The following is a 24,996-nucleotide window of genomic DNA, read 5'->3' as shown; positions in this document are numbered from 1 at the left end:
GTGCCAGTAATGATTGGACAGCAGAAATATGCACAATACCAAAGACCAATGTGGTAGCAAAATTTGCCACAGTTTATGTTATTTGCCACAAAAAGCTAGCACACACAGTTTTTAAGAAAACAAATATGTTTGTCACATAAAAAGTGGTTAACTTACATCTACAAAAGCGGCAGTAATGGAATCTAAATTTTCCGTGTCCCTTGTGTCTCGGTTGTAGCAATGTCTCATTTACCTAAGCAGACTAATGGTTTGATCAAGAACTTCGGCGTGCACTTCTGCAACTTCTGAGTCAAAATTCTCAAAAATTATTTCCGTTTTATCCAAGATATCTGCAAGAAACTTAGGAAACTCAACTTCTAAATCTAGTTCTCCTTCGCCCGCCATGTTTTCAGTGCTCTCTAGTGCTCAGTTACTCTCGTTCCTGTTGGCCGCGCTCGGCCCAGGAAGATTGCATCAATATTTGAGGCATTGGATTGAATCAATATTTCAGGTATTGGATTGCATCAATATTCGAGGTATTGGATTGAATCAATATTTTAGGTATTGGATTGAATCAATATTTTAGGTATTGGATTGAATCAATATTTTAGGTATTGGATTGAATCAATATTTTAGGTATTGGATTGAATCAATATTTTAGGTATTGGATTGAATCAATATTTTAGGTATTGGATTGAATCAATATTTTAGGTATTGGATTGAATCAATATTTTAGGTATTGGATTGAATCAATATTTTAGGTATTGGATTGAATCAATATTTTAGGTATTGGATTGAATCAATATTTTAGGTATTGGATTGAATCAATATTTTAGGTATTGGATTGAATCAATATTTTAGGTATTGGATTGAATCAATATTTTAGGTATTGGATTGAATCAATATTTTAGGTATTGGATTGAATCAATATTTTAGGTATTGGATTGAATCGTGAAAATTAAAAGATTGAATTGAACCAAAATTTTTATTTACCATTGGATTGAATGCCTTTTTCTATCTTTAAATAAAACCGTTATTTAAAGGATTAAACATATGTTGCAAGGATTAAATTTTGCTACAAACGGCTTGCCATAGCAAAGACAACTTCTGATTTTGAGTTCTTTTCTTCTAACCGTAAATAAAGCACACAAAAATGGAATAACGTCTCCTTCTATTCATTGCAAATACAAATAATTTCATTCTACTGTACACACAGCTGAAGAGAGACGGCAAAAGTTTCATTTTTGCCGTTTGCCGTTTGCCGTAAACGTCATGCTTAACCTCTCTATTAGTGAAGATGTTAAACAACAACGGCCCGAGGAGGGAACCAACCTTTACGTCTAAATAGTTTAATAGTTTAATTTCTTCTCGCCGTTTCTATCAAACAGTACCCCATGAAACAAGTTCGATCAAATTCTAACATTCCCCGGTACAGCGTTTTCACATTCAAACGTGCCGGTATGCATGTGTGCTTCAGGGCAGTATTTTTCTCGACTGCGTATTGGTTCATGTGCAGTCATCCGGGGTGCTACTGGACCGTTCTACTGACGATACAACTCTACATCATTTCTCTGATGTTTGTTAGTGCCATAGACGTATGGAACGCCAGAACTGTCTTATGATACTTTTTTTTTATTATATTGGGTGGTTATGTCATTATATTTAGTACTTATGTTATTATATTCGGTGATTAACTCATTATACTCGGTGCTTATGTCTTTATATGCGGTGCTGTCTTCATTATATTCGGTGCTTCCCTCGTTATATTCGGTGCTTTCTTCGTTATATTAGGTGCTTTTTTCATTATATTCGGTGCTGTCTTTATTATATTCAGTGCTTTCTTCGTTATATTCGGTTCTAACTTTGTTTGGTGTTTTCTTCATTATTACGGGTGCTAACACTATTACATTCGTTGCTCTCTTCCTTATATTCGATGCAAAGGCCATTATATTCGGTACTTCCTTGTTCGGTGATTACTTCATTATATCCGGTGCTTACTTCATGATATTCGGTGCTTTCTTCGATATGATCGTCACCAGTCTTCGCAAGGGGCCGTACAATTTGGAGGTAGTCTAGGGAAAGCCGGGAAAAACGGGTGTCACGAAAACTCAGACCCCTCGAAATTAAAAACTCAATTGTTATCACCTGAATTGCTCTATGGCCACGATGGGGCGAGATGTTTATCTTCTCCGGTTTATGTTGTCGCGTCGATCGAACGGTGAAAAACAAATATTTAACTTCTCAGGTTTATCGCTGTCGCGTCGGTCAAACAGTGAAGAACTAACAAGGTTTAGAACAGCAGCCGACACTGTTTTTCAAAACAGACCTTTTTTATGCAATCGCATGCAGCAAAAAAATGTGTTGTTCTCTGAAACATACTCGTTTGATCGCAATCTGCTTTTTGACTTTATGTGCTTTGCGTGACTGTCGGCACGTAAAAAGTCAACACGTAAAAAGCACGTGAAGGTCGAACCGATTGAACCGCCATGTCTGGTCTCGAAATGTGAGTGAACGAAAATTGAAAACTGGCGCGAAGTCCCTGCCGCGAGGCAGATTTAATTGCGTTCGACGAAGTGGAACGCAAACCTAATTTTGACCTGTGGCTTTTCAGAGTTGGTCTGCCTGTGCACGGTTCTAAGCTGAAAAAAACCACATTCCTGTAAGGACACCAAAATGGCCACCCCGCTTGATTTTTGCAGGGGCATGTCACGGCCAGTAAACTGGTACCGTTTAATGCTAAGACATGTGATAAGACATGTGGCGAACATGTGAGTATGTTAGCAGGCCAAGTGAGCTCGTCTTTCCGATGGATTTTTTTTTGATTTCTTTCCATTCAGTCGCCGTACGCCTCGCTATTACGTGCTCTCAGCGTTAGATTTTGGCGAATTTAAACGCTTCGACGGCAGCATTTATCGCAATCTGAGGGAATTGTCCTTGTTTATTAACACGACTTGGCTTTGGGATGATAACCGTGGGAACAGCTACATTTGGATTGCATTTGTTGATTAGTTCCAGTCGGGACAGATAGCTCAGTCTTTATCCGGTCGAAATTTTATTGTTTGGAATCGGTGGGAAAGTACTCTGAAGGTAAGATCCATAAGACTACTTAATTCATCAGGGGAAATACTCGAATTAGTCGCGAGACGAGCGCGCGACTGCAAATGCTAGCTTAGAATAATGTACGTAATTTAAATATTATATGAAACTTTAGAGACTACAGAAACTGGCAGCGTCACGCAACGTATCAACAAATCGTGACCTCTTCACTAGCATGGACTTTGACACTATGTATGTCTGACTGTAAAACCTCGGTTGCTGCTGAAAAATGTTGATTTTAGCAATGGACAAAGGTTGAAAGTCAGCTAGTGAAATCATTTATTTACGATGTATAATTATATATTAAAGTGAGAGCGTCGAACGCACTCTCATAATCTCTGATTACTACTAGTAATTAACTAATCCAGGCGGTGTGAAAAAAAAAAAAAAAAAGAAAAGAAATAGAAGTGTTTGGCTTGAAATTTACTGTTTCCTGTAAGAAATATTCACTATTCCCGTTATAAGTTGGAACGCAAACATGGCTATCTCTATGTACTCTTTTTTCCTTTTTTTTTTCTGAATTGTGTTCATTTCTGCGGGTTACGTGCCGACAGTCACGCAACGCACATAAAGTCAAAAAGCAGATTGCGATCAAACTAGTAAAAATGTTTTCCTTTTATATATCTCTGGGCTAAAAAAAGTACTTTATTTTGGCGAAGCTCCTCCCTACCCCATTGTAGAGAGTAACTTCCTCCCCCAGCAAACCCTTACAAAATGGGAGGGAGGCAGAAATGATGGAAATCTTTTGCTGTTTTCTGGGTGGAGCAGGAACATCCACGCGATCTTGGAAAAGTTTTGTGGAATATTTAAACATATATGTATTCGTAAAGCATTCGGACAATGGATGGTTTTCATTTGACGTCACAAGCGCAAAGATTTCTGATAGCTGCAGAAAAGATCGCGCCGGTCGCAAGAGAGTGGGCAAAGCAACCTGGTTGCGGCATATGTTACGAACTGAAGGTAGGCACTTGCTCTTTGCTGAGTTACAACGCCATCCTTGTTTTTTCTTAGCTTATTCTTTCGTATTTTTATCGAGCTTACTTAGCTCCTAGGCGCAACGTGATTAAATAAAGACTTGATTGATTGATTGATTGATTGATTGATATTTGTACATCGCAAAAAAAAAATTAAGCCAAAAGCAAAGCGAAAACAGAAGAAACCCACTTAACTATTCTGTTGTAACAAAAAAACCGTTTTGCACAATTGAGGAGTACAATCTAATGCGGATTCTTTGCTAAAGAGTTGTACCATCAAAGAGGCCGATTTTAGACACTTTATTATAATATTAAAAAAATCCTGCTACAATAACAGCAGTATCCCACGTGCTTGCTCACCAACATTCATAGGCTTACAAAAAAAGAATACAAAAGCCATAATGAATGAAAAATTGAAAGCTAAAACAAAATGTTGCATGAACGGGCCACTGTTAAATCAGTGGTTACAAGCTAAACAGTTCATCTAAGAAACAAATAACATGGACATCAAACTCGGCTCAGGCTCCTCGCACACCGTTTTACTTCAGTAGTACCAGACCTAGGGCAGAGCAAACGGTCATCAGAAAAACGCTGAAGGAAACAGGCGAGCCCGCGTTACACAGGTCAGTGTCATAGCAGCTCACAGCACATCCCTTACTGCAGGCATCCTCAGCAGCTTTACACAATGCTTCGTTGCTACAGGTGTTGATCACTCTTGTGACATCGTCATTTTTACTCCAGGTTCTTATGCATTTATCTCTTCCGGATGGACAGGTCCTATGTGTGCTGTTGTCGGCTTTTAGTTTATCCTTTGCGCAGTCGTCCTCTGTGCCAGTGCAATCGTAGCACTTGAGGCCAGAAACTGAAATGAAAGATGAGAGAGAATGAGACACTTGCAAGAAACCCCACATGCCCTTGATAAATGAATTATAGAACTCCAAGTTTTGAGGTAGGAAAGGTTCATGGGTTATCTTTGCGGTGGTTTTGAGTCGAAAACCAAATGTCGGCAGAAGCCGTCAGCAAATGGTAAAGTAATGATTAGCGGCAATATAAGTATGCGAGTAAAAAATATGCAGCAATAGGTTTGCCGATAGGAAAGAATGAAGTGGTCTTTATTTAAAAACCACGCCTGCATGCATCTTCGACAAATATATTTGATTCAAAGATTTTGGCTTCATGGCGGTTGGATACGCAATACCGTACATACATACAAACATACTTTACTGAAACGTATATGTTGACGATAGTTTTTGCATCATCAAAAGAAACGCAGCTGACTCTCTCCATTACACACTCAACGCTGTCGATCAACACATCGCCTTCATAACCAGATCGCTTTCTTGGACATTGGTCACTCGCAAGGATAATGTTCTCATTATTGATGTATACCGAAAACCCAGCCATACCGATTTCTTCTCCCACCGTGACAAACGACACAAGATCAATACAGCTGAGACTAAATTACAACGTGCAACTAAACTGCCGAGCACGAAACAAGGGAAAGAGACTGAACTCAATCATATCACCAATGCTCTACGGTTTAACAAGTGCCCCTAAAGTGTCATCTCTAACATCCTAAGGAGGAAATCTGATACCCAGCGCACAAACGCCATCTCAGCACCCGAGGAACGTGTTTCTGTGTTTTTCAAATGGGCCATTCCCTTCGATTTCTCGAGTTGTGCAGTCCTCCCTTACATCAATGGAATTTCTCATCCTCTAGCTAGACTTCATCAAAAACATGATATTCAAGTTGTCAGTAAGCCAGTCAAGACACTGCAACAAGCATTTCCCTCTCCTAAATCCCGACCTCCGATTGAACTTCAACCGAATGTGTTTTACAAAGTATCTTGTGCCGACTGCCCATGGAGTTATGTAGGCGAGACTGGCAGATGCTTTGAAACTAGAAAAAAGAACACATGAGGAATGTGAAGTCTTACACAAGAGGTTCGAACATCGCTAAACACGCTTGGTTTTCAAATCACTCTGGTGACTTTAGTGATTGACAAGGGTTCTTTCCGTATTCGCAAGACGCTAGAATCATGGCACACCACTTCGATAAATCATGCAGATAACAATTCAAGACCGCTCCCAATCAGTACTCTATTCTTTTAAAAAAGAACAATTAGTTTATTGACACACATTGTTTTCCATTTTAATGTTTCTCTTTATAGTCCCACTTTTTTTGAACATTTTTGAAGTTGTGACTTTTTTCATTTTTATCCATCGAAAGCTGTAGTCTGACAGCCGAAAGCTCGAAAGTTTAACTTTATATAGCCAGCGAACGTTTCTTTTTAGAAATTTTTAATACTTTATTGAACCTCTCCATTGGGGCTTTTCAGGAACAATAACTTTAAAATTTACAATAATAATAGCAATAGAAAGTATCAATCTACATTAAAGTGGTTGTAATTTACTAATATAGAAAAACATAATAATATGACAATAATAGAATGATTATAATAATCCACAAAGAAACAAGAATGGTTGAGGATGGACAGATGGATTACAAACGACGAACTTGAAATATTTAGACTAAGCTTTTCAAGACTTAACGGTGCGAAAATGTGTACAACTGTAAATAGGCAGTCATCCCACGTTGGTGAAATCGAGAAGTGATATCGGCCAGTATTTTGTCGGGGCACGACCTGGAACGAAGCGTTTGATTGCACTATATCATTTAGGGATGTAACTGACGTGGTACTGAAAACGTATTGGTTTAAATGGTTGTTCACAAGCTTTCGAGCTTTGTTGATGCAAATATCCATCGAGGTCCTCCGAGCCTACGGAAAACGACCATGGCTAGTTCGAACAAAAGTTTAAAAGCTTAAGTTGTGAGCATAACTGCGATGATCAATCATGTCTTCATATCTTTCTCGGCAGTTCAAATATATGCTCTTTCATATATTCATTGTTAAAATAATAATAAGTCTTACACCCACCGAGTTTCATGGCTTGTAATATTGAGTTATGTAGCTCGGTGACGGCAAATGGCTAGAACTGGTGTCAAGACGCAACCTCAGGCACATCGAAGCACAAAGCAAGGCATCAGACTGCAGCCACACAACATATCGAACGCACTCCTAAATCTACGATTGTTCTTATTAACTAATTTTAAAAATGAAAATCTATTAAGCTTTCTTAAGGGCAAATAGTGTAAAGACCACTGCGATTAATTGTTGCGCAAGAAATTGTTGTGTTACGTAACCAACTATGTGGTCTAAACGCTAAACTCGTCCCACACACAGTAACTGTACTCTTACTTTTGACGTTCGAACTGTAATGAAGCAACAATTTGAACTTGTCAATCGCACGAACTGCCGAGAAAGTGAAAATGGTCTGCAATAATCTCTTCATTCTGTGTGCTTCTTAAACTTTTGCTGTACTTTATACATGCGAACTTCAGCAAACCTGCGTCCACTACATGAGGGGAACACGATCTCAAAATGGGCGAATATACCATGAACTTTAACCAATAAGATTCGAGATGTAAATATAGATAACAATGAGGAAACTCCAACGTCACAAACAGGAAGTTTATAGTTTAAAAGGAAGTAGGCGCCAATCAATCGCCTGAGCATAAACCGTTACCTAAACAAAGGAAGCTAGTTTAATCATTTTGATCAGGAAAATCTGCTCCGTTTTATTGTATGGCGTCATTTGTCCGCCATTTTTTCTCGCTTTCCATCGAACGGTACTCAATGAAACAAGTTCGATCAAATTCCAAAATTCCCCCACTCAGCGTTGCTTCACACTCAGAGGGTTCCCGGCATGCATGCAGTGCTTCAGGGCAATATTTTTCTCGACTGCGTTTTGTTCCGTGTGCAGTCATCCGGGGTACAGCAACTGACGATACAACTCTACATCATTTCACTGAGGTTTTTTTAGTGCCATAGATAGGCTACAAACCTTGATCGGGGCCTTGAGGGACTTAGAGGCTGAGTATTGTTGGAAAATACTACATTGTCTGTTATGTCGTGAGCACTTCAGTCATCACCAGAGTGACAAGTTTATCATGCGTCATGCGTCAGCATTGCATTTTTTGTGGTCTTTAACTTTTGAAGATATCTTTGTACTCCCTTCACTATTCTTTCGTGGTGCTCAATCCACCACGGCCGCTATTCTTGGTCGAGTCTCGGGCTTTGGACAACCCGATTAAGTTGACCCCAGTTTAGCGAGAATTTGGATTTCGCTTTTTAACTTTTCTGTGAGGTTTTCTGTTTGTATTGTTTGGCCTTCAGTTTAAAGCTTGAGTAATTTCAAACAACACAAAACGTAAGAAGTGAAAAACATTTTTGTACCAGAAAAAATGATACCTTGGTTAATTTTTAATCCGGGGTTAGCGTTAACCGACTTTCGAGCAACCCGGCCCTGGTGATTCTTCTCCCTGTCAGAAAGACTTGAGCATTTGGATGTTTGAAGAGTGTTTTAATCTACGTTACGGTTGACTTAAAAGCATCTGATATCATCAGCTGTGGGAAACCTCTTGCCATGAACCTTACTTTAAATCTGAGGAGTCTTGCCGTCTCCTCATTCTCTGTGAGATTCAAATGTTTACCTCTTCTCATTGCACGCCAACAAAGTGCCACGTACACGTTTTACATTCGCGGCCGTGCCATCTGTTTTTGCACACAACGGTCCTAGGGAGTCCATTCCTGTCTTTAAAGATGGAGAAGCTTTTGTTCCCTAAAACATGGTTCGTGAGCCGGACGTCATTCAGTGGAGTTGCATCTTCTCTCAACCGCTGTGTCACACAGACTTTTGTCAAATTGACCTTCTCGGCGGGGAGGTCCATTTGTTTTCAGAGCACTTGTGCTTTCTAAAAAATTCAGTTACTATAGTAGCATTAAACGCATCTTGATCCTGGTCGGCTATTCTCTTTGCTAAGCCAGAAAAATGTTCGTTAAATACATGTGTCACATGACGTATTTGCGTTCTATGGTCTGATAGTGTCTCTCTGCGGACGAACACTATCGCACCACGTGATCAATTTAAACCAATAGGAATGGGAGAAAATTTAGTGGTGAACTATAATTTCTGATAGGAAAGTCTTTCCATCAGAATTCTAGGTTTTACCAGTCAGATTCCTAATGGTCGACCTGAAATGTTTTCGGATTTCGTGTCATGAGGACACGACCGGCGGGTTTCTTAGGACCAAAGGGAACTTAGTACCCCTTTAAATACTTGGAGGGATTTACCGTTAGGAGCATCTTTTCGAAAATTATTTCTCTTTTATATATCTCTGGCCTGAAAAAAGTACTTCATTTTGGCGAAGCTTCTCCTTACTTCATTTTAGAGAATAACTTCCTGAACCCTTACAAAAGACAGGACTTCCAAATGATGCAAATCTTTTGCTGTCGTCTGAGTGGCGCAGGAACATCCATGCGATCTTGGAAAAGCTTTCTGGGAACTTATGTATTCGTAAAGTATTCGTAGATTTCTGATAGCTGCAGAAAAGATCGCACCGGTCGCAAGAGACTTGGCAAAGCAACCTGGTTGCGGCATATGTTACGAATAGACACTTGCTGTTTGCCGAGTTACAACGTCATGCATGCTTTTTCTCAACCAATTCGTTGGTATTGTGATCGAGCTTACTTAGCTCTTAAGAGTTGATTGATTGATTGATATTTGTACATCGCTAAAAAATTAAGCCAAAACAGTAAAACCATGTTGCACAAGGAGTACAATCTGATGCGGGTTCTTTACTCAATGATTTGTACCTTCAAAGTGGCCGGTTTTAGACACTTTATTGTAATATTAAAAAACCTGCTACAATAACAGCAGTATCCCACGTGCTAACTCACCAACATTCATTGGCTTAAAAAAGAGGATTACAAAAGCTATAATGGATGAAAATTTAAAAGCCAAGACAAAATGTAAAATGAACAGGCCCCTGTTAAATCAGTGGTTACAGCTAAACAGTTCATCTAAGAAACAAATAACTGAACATGGACATCAAACTCGGCTCAGGCTCCTCGCACACCGTTTTACTTCAGTAGTACCAGACCTAGGGCAGAGCAAACGGTCATCAGGAAAACGCTGAAGGAAACGGGCGAGCCCACGTTGCACAGGTCAGTGTCACAGCAACCCACAGCACACTTCCCATCGCATTTGGCGTCCTCGTTACTTTTACAAGTTGCCTCATTGCTGCAGGAATTGACGACTGCCGTGACATCGTTAACTTTGGCCCAGGTCCTCATGCATTTATCCATTCCGGATGGACAGGTCATTTCTTTGCTGCTGTCTTTTTGCAGTTCTTCCTTTGAGCAACTTTTATCTGTGCCAATGCAAGAGTAGCACTTGAGGCCTGAAACTGAAATGAAATTTGAGAGAGAATGACGGACTTGCAAGTTAAATCTTCATTTGCTATTTTTTATTAGAGTAGAAACCAAAATAATCGCGATCATCTTTTACAATTTTTTTATGCCTACTTGCAGTTTAAATATTCAAGTAACAAAAGCAAGAGAAAAGATAAAAATAAGTCAAATGGAAGTTCCTAGGGGCGTCTGAACACTACGTCTTCATGTACGGAATGTTTGACCTTACCTATTGTTCCCTAGAGAAGCAATATCGACGCACAGATTTAATCCCATGATATTGGTTTTGTTTTGTAAGGCACCTAGCACGTGTATAGAGCGGTTTTCAATTGAGTGTCGAAAGTAATTAGGCAATTGCTTTGGTTTTGGTGTTGGTTTTACAACGGTTTGAGATTGGCTGAGTAGTCTAATTGGTAAGTCATTGGTTTGGTTTTGGTTTTACGACATTCAATTGGAAACTGCTCTAATACAAATATGACCAAGAAAGAAGAATTCATAATTTAATTACGCAAATGGAATTAACGTGTTGTTTCGGCGGACAATCGCTAAGCAAGCCTGATCACTAAGTGAACTCATTATCACCTTGAACATAGCTAACAGCGGTAAATGACAATGAAGCCTGGCAGACAACAAAAGAGAAAACAATGGTGCCAAGATTTATGTTTGAAGGTTCACTATGCGCAATGTTTTGTTTTGACTCATTTACTGTGTATGAATTACATAATCCAAACGTTTCCATTGGTTAGTAAGCGAACAACTTTTTTGTTTTGTGCCCGGCTAAAGCCAAAGAAAAAAAAATCGAACAAAGTACACGTATTAAAACAAAGACCTTTGTCGAGTTCAACAGCCATTCACCTTGAAGTTGGTATAGAATTTGGACTCAAAACGAAAAAAAAGAAAGAAAAGAAAAAAAAATTAAATTTGTCCCCGCTCAGTGTTTTTAGGAAACCGCCGCAAATTAGAAATAAGTAGTAGTAAGGTCACAGTATTTCGTAGGTGACGTCAAAATGACCGAATGTCTTTCCAGTGAATAAATCAGCCATCAAATGTACTATGTGTAACTTTTCCCCTTTGTTTTTATTCATCGATCTTCCAATTACTGTTCTGTAACATTTCGCGAGATATGCGTCAAGGACTACTAGAGGAAAAATATTTTAAGCAAAAAGAATTGCAGGGGAACCTTGAAACAGCGGTTATCGAGTCCTTTCCCGAAATTGATAATTTCTATTGTTAAAAAAACTATTTTAGGCGGAACTGAATTAACATTACAGTGCTGGATTACGTCCTTCAAAGAACTGAATAGTGTTAAGTCCATGCAGTTGAATGGACAGATTAGAAAATTAAACCACCTTGGTTGACAATCTGGAAGTTGATTGTAGGGAAACTTAAACGTTAACTGGCTAACTAATACTGTGCAATATCAAACGTCCATTACGTGGACGCCCTCGGTTCTTAGATGTTTTAGTGTTTAACCCTGCGCCCTTTGGGCTTTCAGTTCGTACTTGAAAATCGCCACCTGCAATGAGATTCAGTTGACTAGCTTAAGTGAAAAGTAGTTGCTCGAATTCGATGTATTTCGAATTATTATAAAATGTCTTCCTGTAATGGATTCACTTGACCAAAGAAAGCTATACAGTTGCGGTTCTAACCACATCGGCTAAAACGAAAACGAAGAGGGCTTCAAGTGATATTTCCCCCGTTATCTCGAGTCCAGCAACTGGTAATCGACCTCAAGTTGGTGCACAACTGGTAGTTAACGACAAAAATGATCCGATCCAATCCCACGACGCCAAGACACGCAATCGAAAGCGAGGTGTAATTACGATTACTGAACGGACAGGAGACAGGAAAGTACGTTATAAAAACAACTATTAAACCTGCTTGCACTTAACTTAAGCAGTCCAAGTAAGAGCAAAGTGAATCCGAGATCCTTTTTTATGCAATTTAGAAGCGGAAGGAGTATATTACAGTGAATCAAGTTGTTTTGATGGATCACGGACTCGATCCTACCGTTGCACCACTGATCAACACTGAGCTTATTCCACTGACGTTCAGAGTTGCACTAAGACAAAAACATGGCTTACCAGTCGCAAGAACTGCAAAAGAAACAAAGATGCTCAACAGGATCCCCTTCATTCTGTCTTTTTCAAACTTGGCTGTATCCGTTCACGTACGTACTTCAGCAAAACAGCACCCTGCACAGAAACGCGCCTCGAAAATGGGTGGTTATATCCCGGATTCCAACCAATTAGACTGAAGTTATAACGGAGATAACCAATCATGACACGCCGACGTCAGAAATAGGCTAAATTATCTGGGTTGCGATTGGTTACAGTCCTTGCAATGTACATACATACATACACACATACATACATGCATTGTTTTCGGGAAAAAAATAATGCGGCACCTTGTGAGAGATGTAAGAAAGGCGGTGCGAATTCATCCACTTTTCGTCTTGCGAAAATTAAAATGCAAGTTTCCTAATCTAACAGGTAATTTATAATTCATGACTGGAAAACCTTTCTTATTTGGTCTGCTCCTTGTGACATTTACTGACGGAGTGCTTTCAGTTTAACATATTCCAGGAAGGGTGATTTGACTTGCTGAAATACTCGTGTGTACAACACAATCATGGCCTTGAGTTGAAGTCACTTAATTGCGTTGTTCAGTTTGTTCACGGTTTAGCTTCTTACAACCCTATTGTGTGGCTGCAACGTGTGAGTACAGCAGACCTAAGAAATAATTTCCTTTATAACGAACAAAAGGTCTCCACGACACGCAAAAATAAGATCGTGCCAGCGCACGCTAATTACAATTCGTTTATGCCCGCTAAAACCAGTGTTTAGCCACGATCGTGTAATCAGCGCATCGAACTCAGTTTGTGGCGAATTTGAGAATTAGTCCTTTTGCCAAATGAGTATGCAACGGAGCGATTTTACAATACCGGGTCAACGCTTCTATAAAGAACGAAGCATATAGAAACAAAAGAAACCATTCAAATTCAATGAGATGCAAATGAGTGGCTCGGTATTGTACAATCTGGCCAAGAAAGCGAAAATGCTCGGCAGAAAACCCTCCATTCTTCCTGCTTCTTTAAACTCGCGCTAAATCTCATACTTGTGCAAACCAGCGTCTACAAAACGACAATGCAAGACGACACTGGCTCTCTGCACTGTGTATTTTCTTTTGTTACGATTATGTCTGAGTTTTACCCTGTCAGAAAAAAAAAAAAGCTTCTGATTCATTAAACTGACAGGCTATTTCTCTGATCTCGTTGTCGCGTGCGATTAACTTTGAATGCAAGACATTTGACTGTTTGAACGAGCGTAGTAAGGTTTCTTGACTTTCAACACAAATGTGTTTTGTTTATGTTTATTGAGGGTTTATTGTACTCTGGCGGTTTACGGTTAAGAAATTGTCTCGTGGTTACAGGCAATCATAAATTTAGGTCGCGGTTCTTTTTGGTTTTCGCGTGTTTTTTTTGTAAACCTCTCTAACAATCTTTGCGTTTGTAAACAGCCCATTAGATGTCAGAACATTTTGTCCGCTGGTTTAAAATACTGAATCTTTCTTGAAAGGGAAACAATAGCCATCTCATTTACATGGCTAAGTTGGTGAAATGCATATTTGCATTTGTACGGTTCTTTATGCTGAAGGACTCTAATCATCGCTGTTTGTGATCAGAAATAATGTATTAAAGTAGTTTTGGAAAGTCTATGATAAGGAAGCCGCATATAAAAAAAATTCCGCCCTGGTTACCGAGATGTGGGTCACAAAAACCGAAATCTCGTTAACCGGGCCAATCCAGTCCATATCGAAATTTTTACGAAGAAAAAAGTGACGGGGCGAGATCTCTAGAAACCGAGGTATAAGAGCAGCTGAAAACTAATATTCATACAAATTTTCGCTCCGAATGGGTTCTTGATTTTGTGATTCACTACGCTTGAATTTCTAAGCTTTGCGTGACTTGGCATTTGCATAACGGCCTAGAGAGCTCTCATGATGGCATAACTATGATGATAGTTAAAAAAGTGACTTATTTCGGAGAATTTGGCCATCTGAACAGTTTATGTCTTAGAAAAAGTATTATTTTAATGTTTGTAGAGTTCCTCGAGGGATAAATTCACGCTTTTGTAGCAAAACTCAGTGACAGATGTTTCTGTTGGTTTCCGGCCGCCGTGTTGGTGCCCATACGGATGGGCGTCTCCATACAAATCTCTATAAATTTGGGTAAAAAATTTCTCCGCATATCTTGCATAAGAAAAATTGCTGTGACCAGAATCTTGGCGAGAGTCTTTGCATATCTACCTTCTTTCATTTCCCAGATTCTGGACGATATCTATTGCACGGTTTTGATTTTTATTTTGATCTAGTTTGAATTGCGTGACACTGGAAACCAGCAATTGATCGCTCGTACGTAGGGTCAAGGAAGCTATCAACACAAGATTTCATCAACAAACAGGAGAATGGTACAACAGCAGACGTTCAGCTGAGGGAACAACTTCTCCCCTCAAGGGAGGATCGAAATTCACCAATCACAGCCCACCTTCGAGGTATAATAATCGGTACTGCGTAATTTGCCGACCTCATCACCGGGGAATAAGATAAATCGGTTGTTTATCAATATTGAAAAGAGAATTGTGCTTTGAATGAGACTAAATGTTTTCTCTTTCATTTCTGCATCCGCTATCGTACTATCTTCTCTTAATTTCCTCTTTCTATTCCTCAATCAAAGTTGAGACTCAAAAGGGTCAGCATGGAAAATCTTCTTCTCGATTGTTGTGTCACGTAATTTCGATAACCGTTTTAGCTGTCACGCATTCTTTTGTCTTGTCCGAGTAAAACTCATTTGCTTGGAAGAAGATGTAAAGACTGATGTGGTTTGTGACTTGTCAGTGTGAACGCTGACAGTTACAAGTCTCATAAATGGTTTTTCATGTGTGGAAATGTGGTTCACTGTACTGTGTACTATCGTATATGTGAAGTTTGTGTTTCTTCCACACGCCATGCAATCTGAGGATTTACAACAAACGAGGTTGGTTTTGAACACTTTTAATACGTAAAGCCCCTTGAAATAACAAGTGTCACATGTTTACTTAATAACCTTCACCGGTTCTTTTTTTGTTTTAAAAAGGAATAAGAAATGTTTATCTAAGTGACTAAAAACGACCAAAAATATGCAATACAAATTTTCTTTATAAAACTAGCTTATGCGAACTAAACAGTTTATGTAAGAACAAGTTGCATGGACATCAAACTCGTTCCGGGCTCCTGACGGTACGGGCCGCTGTTTTACTTCAGTAGTGCCAGGCCTAGGGCAGTGCAAACGGTCATCAAGAACACGCTGAAGGAAACAGGTGAACCTGCGTTGCACAGGTCAGTGTCACAGCAGCCCACAGCACAGTCATCCACTTCGCATTTGGCATCCTCGGCTTCTTTACACAAAGAACCATTGCTGCAGGAGTTGGCCACTGCTTTAGCATCGCCACTTTTGGCCCAGACTCTCATGCACATATCCATTCCAGATGGACAGGTCGTTTCTTTGCTGTTGTCTTTTTGCAGTTCTTCCTTTGAGCAGTCGGCCTCGCTGCCAATGCAAGTGTAGCACTTGAGGGCAGAAACTGAAATGAAATTTGAGAGAGAATGAGACACTTGCAAGAAACCCTTCATGCCCTTGATAAATGAGGTCGCAAAATTTCACGTGTCATCTTTGTGGTGGTTTTGAGTAAAAAACCAAGATAGTAAAGTTTTTGAAGGACTAAGTCTCCTTCAGTTATATATGACTAGCTGTAATTAAAGGTATGCTAATAAGAATACGCAGCAATAGGTTTGCCAGTGGGAAAGGATGACATGGTCTTTCTTTGATGCATCATCGACGAATATAAGACGACTGGATACGCAATAAAGAGTTTGACCCCACCAAACACAGCCAGCTTTTACATATACTTAGCTGATTAACTGACACCTTCGGGTGTGTTTGAGACGAACAAATGAAGGAAAAAGAAGAAACGAAATGTACGGTGGAAAAATTCTCACGAGCTATATTCCATAAGGATTCGAACTCTTAGATAAATTTCGTTGCTTTCTTCTTTTTTGTTCAGTACTATCTCTTCTGCTGTGCTATACTTGCATAATAATCCTGATGATAACTTAAGGCGTTATTTTGGCCTCGTAAAATTACTTTAAAATTGAAGCAAACCTGAAAATAATAGTTTACTAAGACAGAAAAACACTGAAGAGACAATAAACCATAAAGGAACAAGGATGGCTAAGGATGGAGAAGATTGACACGGATTACAAACGACGAACTTGAAATATTTAAGCTAAACTTTTCAAGATGTGCAAACCGTGACGAAGCTCCAATAAGTTTTGTTTATTCTTGATTGCACTGTTACCATGTGATTGCTGTTAGCTGCATCTAAGCGTGAACACGGCACCCTATTGGGTATCAAATATCGTATGATTTCGTCATGTGACGTTTGCCAGACCGCAACACGGACTTTCTCGTCCAAAGTCCAACACTTTTGGTGTCATTTTATCTAGATGTCAAAGTTTTTTTAATGACATTCCTCCCCTTATAATGCGATTTTCGTCAATTATTCAAATGTATTGAGGTTACATAAGGTAGAGTGCAAACATGCGTAATATATTTAGATTGTTCAGAAGAGCTGTTGAAAACGAAGGAAAATAATCAAATACAAGTTTTCTTTTTTTCCGTTTTCATGCATGTTGCTTTGGTCGGAATGGAAGTTGCCAGCCTCTTAAAATCCTTTTTGCAAAGACCTGATTTTCACTCACGGTAAAATTGGGCGGTGCGGAGATGTCTCGTTCTACTCGTGTACAGACCATGAGCCGACGTCACAGTTGATGAGTAATCGGAATTATTGGGCGTTCTGTATTAAGAGCAATGCGGAAAAGAATGTTCTAGAAGAAAGATTTCAAGGTTAACTTACGGAAAAAATGAAAAAAGAAAACGTTCACAGCTGTTTCATTTTAAAACTGGCGTACATCCGTTGGTTAAATCGAGAAGTGATTTCTGCTAGCATTTTGTCGGGGCACTAACGATGTGATTGTGATTATAGTGAACGCATATTGGTTCATATGTTTACTCACAAGCTTTCGACCGTTGTTGATGCAACCTCCGAGTTTACAGAAAACGATCATTGCTTGTTCAGTCGGACAAGATAACAGTAAGTCTTGTATCCATTGGCAAATGGCAAGATCTAAGGTCGACACAAATCTACCGATTTTACAAGTCATTCCAAAGACTTTTACTAATAATTTACCAGATGCACATCGAAGCGCAAAGCGCTGCAGCCACACAACATATCAAACGCACTCCCTAACCTACGATTCCATACTCCTAGTAACTAACATAAGAACTGTAGAAGTGGCGCTAATGAATCTTGAAGGGCAATTAGTCTAAAGACCAGTGCAATAATTTGTTACTCAAAAAATTGTTTTGCTACATCAGTGTTTCATGCTAATACCTGCTAAAAGGTATATTAACTTCAAAATTCGCCCGCGAGTGTCCTCAGAAAAACGCCCAAATGGCAGTGTCATTACAGTAAGTTATGCAGTTGCATAAAATACAACCTGACATTTCTTTTCAACAACGCTTTTTTTTAAACAAACCGCCTAAAACGAAAGCAGACAACGTGGATCAAATCCAGGGCTTGAAGCAGTTCGCTCCATCCTTGGCGACAGCTCGATTCAAAACCGACGCTCTGTCAATTGAATCTAGCGCCTGGTAATCGAACCTACGTTTGTTCTTGTAATAAATCCTATAAAACTTTGTTACTGGAAGAGCCGTGTGAAATATTTGCCTGAAAGTGATCAGGCCGTAGCTTTCCTTAACAACCGTGTGATCTAAATCACCGACGAAACTCTCTCATCCTACGAACTGTTGCTGTACTCCTACTTTGAGGTTGGGACTATAATAAAGCAACAACTTGAACTTACCAGTCGCAAGAACTGCCGAGAAAATGAAAATGGTCTGCAAAAATCCCTTCATTTTGCTTGCTTCTCAATCTCTTGTTCTACTTTGTACGTCCAAACTTCAGGAAACCAGCGCCCAGAGGAACACGATCTTAAAACGGGCGTATATATCATGAGCTTTAACCAATAAGAGTCCAGATGTAATTATAGATAACCAACAGGAGACTCCATCGTCACAAACAGGAAATTTATATCTTAAAAGGAATCAGGCGTTAACCAATCAATCGCCGAAGCATAACTGAACCGTTACCTAAACAAAGGAAGTTAGCTTAACCGGTTTCAATAGATCACGAAATTCTGCTCTGTTCTATTGTATGGCGTCGTCTCCCCGCCATTTATTATTATATTTTTTTACTATTTTTTTATTTAGACACGACACGTCACGTCTAAGAGCTGTACAAGCTCGTTCAAAATACGTACGTGTTTTCCTAAAATACAAAGATTTACGTAATTTACAAGTTATAAAATCTAAAACACTAAAAATTTACTATCATCTGATTCACGCCAATTTTATAGTTAAAACTATTAACTAAACGTCAGCACTAAAAATTAAATATATACAGTGAAATTTGAAATCCTAACAAATTAACGGTGGAATAAAATGAGCAAAAAATTTAAAGTCTAATGTTCTCAGTTTACCCTAAAAATGGGCAACATTGATGGCCTGTTTCACATTTGAAGGCAGACTGTTCCAGAGCTTCGTACTGATGTAAGTAAATGAGTTCTTGATAAAGTTGAGGTTAAATTTAGGCGCACATAAATTAACGCCATTACCTCTGAGATTATATCGCGTTTCTCTGACGCTAAAAAGTCCTCGATGTACTTAGGACCGTTGTCATTAAGACATTTCTTGAACAGGATAAGAGATTGCTGTTTTCTTCTGTGTTCTAGCGTTTCCTTGTTAATAATACGGAACAGATCCTCGTATAAAATAGATTTGCAGTAACGACCAGTAAACCAGCAGGGACCTAAGAATGTAATAATTGGCATCTTCCATTCACTTATACTCTCCCCCGGGGACTACAGTATTTTAAATGTGGCAAGATAAAAGATTTATAAAGCCTTAACATTACATTGCTAGGCACAAAACGCCTAATTCGTCTGAGAGCGCCACTTTCGGCGTGTACTTTGTGAAGCTGTTTAGAAATGTGTTCTTTAAAGGACAGCATGCTATCGAGTTCAACTCCAAGAACTTTAATAGTTGGCAGTGTCTCAATGACAGAACTTTTTATGGCTAGGTCATAGTTGTACTTGCAGGGTCCAGTTAGCAATGCTTGCGTCTTTGTGTTGTTAATCAGCAACTGATTCACTTGTAACCACGACGACAATGAATCGCCCAAGAACATCGCTCACCACAAATTCAAGAATCGTGGGCGAGACATCAGAGACATACACAGTTGTATCGTCAGCGTGTAACCTCAAGGATAAATCCGGTACCGTGTAATTTAAGTCATTGGAGAGGTTAAGCATGATGTTAACGGCAGGCGGCAAACGGCAAAGACAACTTCTGATTTTGAGTTCTTTTCTTCTAACCGTAAATAAAGCACACAAAAATGGAATAACGTCGCCTACTATTCATTGCAAATACAAATAATTGCACTCTACTGTACACACAACTGAAGAGAGACGGCAAAAGTTTCATTCTTACCTTTTGCCGTTTGCCGTTAACGTCATGCTTAACCTCTCTATTAATGAAGATGTTAAACAACAACGGCCCGAGGAGGGAACCAACCTTTACGTCTAAATAGTTTAATAGTTTAATTTCTTCTCGCCGTTTCTATCAAACAGTACCCCATGAGACAAGTTCGATCAAATTCTAACATTCCCCCGTACAGCGTTTTCACATTCAAACGTGCCACACTCAGAGGGTTCTCGGTATCCATGTGTGCTTCAGGGCAGTATTTTTCTCGACTGCGTATTGTTTCATGTGCAGTCATCCGGGGTACTTCTGGACCGTTCTACTGACGATACAACTGTGTATCATTTCACTGATGTTTGTTAGTGCCATAGATAGGCTACAAACCTTGATCGGGGCCTTGAGGGACGTAGAGGTCGAGTAATGTTTGGAAATAGATTGTCACTTCAAACACCAGAGTGACAAGCTTATCATGCGTCAGCATTGCATTTCTATTTTCTTATGGTCTTTTGCAGATATCTTTGTTCTCCCTTCACTATTCTTTCGTGGCGCTCTGCCTACTGCAGAACTGCTCTCAATTAAATCTCCAGGAGATTCTTTTCTCTGTTAGGCTAGAAAGACTTGAGCGTTTGGATGTTTGAGGAATGTTAAAAAAAGCATCTGATGTCATCAGCTGTGGGAAACCCTCTCTTGAGGGGGTTGCATATTTCGGAAACCGCCATGTTTTGTTCCTTCAAAACCGCAGACCGCTTTCGTTTTTTTCCTAAAAACCGAAACGGTCAAACCGCCCTACTAGTAGGACGATAATCATCGAAACCGATCTTTAAACAGTACGTAACCAATTCTTTACGATATATTAGCTCAATAATCGTCTTTCTCCTCACAAAGACTTCAAGATCTTGTTGAGGACGTATGCCTGAGAGACCGGGGCAGACTTGGAAATGAGGGTTAGCCGACTTTGCGAAACCTTCTCTTGCCATGAACCTTTATATCTGAGGTAGCTTCCCGTCTCCAGATCTTCCATGAGATTCAAATGTCCACATCTACTCATTGCAGACGTCATTGCAAATCAACAAAGTGCTATGTACACGTTCTACATTCGCGCCATCTGTTTTCACGTACTACTATTGATCCCAGATGTCTGTTAAAACATAGTTAATAGCGGGGAATGGTTATGAAACCTGCCAAAGTTCTTTGTTGTATGTTTTTGTTTTTTTTGGCCTTGATCGTGCACAAAACACAATGGTTGTTTACTCCGTACTGAGGAACTAACTAATAGAAACGTTCTGGTTACGTAATTCATGTATAGTGTATGAGCGCAAAACAAAAGATTGTGCACGGTCGTGGGCCTTCCGACATAAATCTTGGCATCTTTGTTTGCTCCTTTGATGTTTGCCGGGCTTCATAACCATTTCCCTCTTAAAAGCATGATTCAAATAGTTTTAGGCCGTTGCACGCACCGTTTCATTCACGGACTCAAAAAAGTGATCACGTGGTGACGAATTGCATGATCGTGTGATGAGTGATTCTCCAGCCGTCAGGGAAGTTTGTCTGCAAGTTTATTGAGTTTCAAACTTTCTAGCAAGATACAATGCTACAGAGAGGTTAGACAGAGAAGAGTTCGAACGATGCAAAATCCATCGCATGGACAAGACTTACCTTAAAGGAGGTCAGTCACGGTATTTTGAGTCATTTGGCCACATACATAATTACCTTTAAATGGTAGGAAACCTGGGAATATCATTTTGATAAGATAGATAAACACCAAAGAGATAACGATATACCATAAAGGAACAAGAGTGGCTAAGGATGGAGAAGATTAACACGGATTACAAACGACGAATTTGAAAAATTAAGGCTAAACTTTTCAATATGCGCAAACCGTGACTGAGCCCCTTTAAACTTACTACTTTCGAGGAATTTGCGACAGCTGTGCTACGGACTCTAGGCAGGAGGTCTTTGTCATCACGTGATCACTTTTTTTTAAATCCGCGGCTAAAACCAACCGTCCTGTATAAGTAATTCGTTCTTGTCTCATAGTTAACAAAGAGCGAATTTCTAGTTCTCTTCTTCACACCGTGATCCGAGGTCTGCTGGATTTTCCACCCCTGGGCATTGGTTCAATCGCTCTCTTGTGGTCAGTGTGAAACGTTCATATTTTCACTTGAATTCTTCACCATCTACGGGTATATTACGAACTCACAAAGTGACCAGCTCGCAGTTGGCTTGGTAGCTCAATCGGTACAGCACTGCAGCGGTATCGGACAGGTCATGGGTTTGAATCCCGTTCAAGCCTTTATTTTTTCAGGCTTTAATTTCGCAACTGCTTAAGTTGTGTATATAACTGCGATGATCAGTTAAGTCTTGATACGTTCGTTTTCTCTGTTGTGCACAAATTAACTCTTCTCCATTTCCCCTTAAAGCCAGTACTGAGTGGTAATGCCAGGTAACCACACCATGCTGATCATTATTCTTGATGCCAGAACCCCTCTCCTCACGGGTCGCTCAAGCTCAATTTATGAGAGCTACAAACGCGACTCTAACGATTTGAATTTAAAGGAGATCAGTCACGGTATTTTGAGTTATTTTGGCCACATGCAAAATTACCTTTAAATGGTAGGAAACCTGAAAATAACAGTTTAATAAGATAGAAAAACACTAAAGACAATAATAAACCATAAAGAAACAAGGATGGCTAAGGATGGAGAAGGTTAACACGGATTACAAACGACGAATTTGAAAGAATTGAGGCTGAACTTTTCAATGTGCGCAAACCGTGACTGAGCTCCTTTAATATAAAGGTTTGTATGGAAACGCAACGGTTTGGATTTCTCGTCATCAGCAATGCAGAAGAGATTTCACTTAGGGAGGAAGCGATTGCCGGGGAAGCAGTCTTGAGTAAACGAACGCTCACAGCATCTGTACCAGTCTCTTTACTTGATGGAATTGTATCTTCTCTCAACCGCTGTGTCTGACAACATATAATATGTAGATTTAGCCAAGCCTAAAAGCGGAGCTCCTGATTAAATAATTAACCATAAATGAAAAGAGGATATTTTCCCCTGGATCAGAAAGTCAAAAAATGGTCAGCTGCGAGCATATGATTGTTCTGTGTGTGGTTTCACTATTTTTTCTAGTTACATTTTAACAAACCATACCGTATGAGTGTACCCAAGATTGTAGAAATTACGCGCGCAATATATCAGGGACTCGCTTAGAATGATTCCTGTCTTTAAAGATGGAGAGGCTTTTGTTCTCTAAAACCTGGTTGGTGAGCCGGACGTCATTCAGTGGAATTGTATCTTCTCTCAACGGCTGTGTTTGTCAACATATATTAACGGGAAGGTCAATTTGTTTTCAGAACACTTTTGCTTTCTAAAAAATTCGGTTACTGTAGTAGCATTACAGGCATCTTGATCATGGTCGGCTATTCTCTTTGCTAAGCCAGAAAAATGTTCGTTAAATATATGTGTCACATCACGTATTTGCGTTCTATGGTCTTATAGTGTCTCTCTGCGGACGAACACTATCCGCACCACGTGATCAATTTAAACAATAAGAATTGGAGAAAATTTAATGGTGAAGTATAATTTCTGATGGGAAAGTCTTTCCATCAGAATTCTAGGTTTTACCAGTCAAATTCCTAATGGTCCACCTGACATGTTTTTGGATTTCGTGTCATGAGGACACGACTGGCGGGTTTCTCAGGACCCCAGGGGAACTTAGTACCCCTTTAAATACTTGGAGGGATTTACCGTTAAGAGCATCTTTTCGAAAATTATTTCTCTTTTATATATCTCTGGCCTGAAAAAAGGACTTCATTTTGGCGGAGCTTCTCCTTACTTCATTGTAGAGAGTAACTTCCTGAACCCTTACAAAAGACAGGACTTCCAAATGATGCAAATCTTTTGCTGTTGTCTGAGTAGGAATATCAATGCGATCTTGGAAAATTTTTTCGGAATATTTCAACTTATGTATTCGTAAAGTAGTCTGACTAAAGATGGTTTTCATTTGAAGTCATGCGCGCAAAGATTTCTGATAGCGGCAGAAAAGATCGCGCCGGTCGCAAGAGACTGGGCAAAGCAACCTGGTTGCGGCATATTTTACGAATAGACATTTGCTGTTTGCCGAGTTACAACGCCATTCTTGTTTTTTCTCAGCGAATTCGTCGGTATTGTGATCGAGCTTACTTAGCTCTTAAGAGTTGATTGATTGATTGATTGATTGATATTTGTACATCGCTAAAAAATTAAGCCAAAACAGGAAAACCGTGTTGAACAAGGAGTTCAATCTGATGCGGGTTCTTTACTCCATGATTTCTACCTTCAAAGAGGTCGGTTTTAGACACTTTATTGTAATATCAAAACAACCTGCTACAGTAACAGGAGTATCACAGGTGCTAACTTACCAACATTCTTTGGGTTACAAAAAAAGGATACAAAAGCCATAATGGATGAAAAATTGAAAGCTGAAACAAAATGTAACATGAACGGGCCCCTGTTAAATCAGTGGTTACAAGCTAAACAGTTCATCTAAGAAACAAATAACATGGACATCAAACTCGGCTCAGGCTCCTCTCACACCGTTTTACTTCAGTAGTACCAGGCCTAGGGTAGAGCAAACGGTCATCAGGAAAACGCTGAAGGAAACGGGCGAGCCCGTGTTGCACAGGTCAGTGTCACAGCAGCCCACAGCACAGTTCCCATCGCATTTGGCGTCCTCGTAAGTTTTACAAATATCCTCATTGCTGCAGGAGTTGATAACTTCCTTGACATCGTTAACTTTGGTCCAGGTCCTCATGCACTTATCCATTCTGGATGGACAGGTCATTGCTTTGCTGCTGTCTTTTTCCAGTTTATCCTTTGAACAACTTTCATCCGTGCCAGTGCAAGAGTAGCACTTGAGGCCAGAAACTGAAATGAAATTTGAGAGAGAATGACACACTTGCAAGAAAACTTAAATTTCCAATGATTTCTGCTAGGGAGGAGTTAAATCTTCA

At 39.6% G+C, this 24,996-nt stretch overlaps 2 protein-coding genes across 2 annotated transcripts in view; one reads left to right on the top strand and one right to left on the bottom strand.

The window, feature by feature from the left end:
- The window catches only part of LOC145488155 (uncharacterized), a 50,011-nt gene that overhangs the window by 18,378 nt on the left and 6,637 nt on the right, over nt 1-24,996 (top strand). The window lies entirely within an intron of this gene.
- On the bottom strand, nt 6,602-18,458 carry LOC145488160 (uncharacterized). Its single transcript, XM_081466962.1, has 2 exons — nt 18,326-18,458; nt 6,602-15,984 (listed from the first exon to the last, which is right to left on the bottom strand). The coding sequence occupies exons 1-2, from the start codon at nt 18,375-18,377 to the stop codon at nt 15,656-15,658; spliced, it is 381 nt and encodes a 126-aa protein (XP_081323088.1). The 5' UTR covers nt 18,378-18,458; the 3' UTR covers nt 6,602-15,655.

This window comes from Orbicella franksi, chromosome 5, assembly GCF_964199315.1.
Source record: "Orbicella franksi chromosome 5, jaOrbFran1.1, whole genome shotgun sequence".
Lineage (NCBI taxonomy): Eukaryota > Metazoa > Cnidaria > Anthozoa > Scleractinia > Merulinidae > Orbicella > Orbicella franksi.
This window is presented reverse-complemented; position numbering and strand designations above follow the sequence as displayed.

What these genes read in the sequence shown, in the direction of transcription:
- LOC145488160 (XM_081466962.1), bottom strand. Translation starts at nt 18,377, where the DNA reads ATGAAGGGATTTTTGCAGACCATTTTCATTTTCTCGGCAGTTCTTGCG. An exon ending in CTCGGCAGTTCTTGCGACTG is followed by an intron (nt 15,985 to 18,325) that starts GTAAGTTCAAGT and finishes ATTTCATTTCAG; the next exon opens with TTTCTGCCCTCAAGTGCTAC.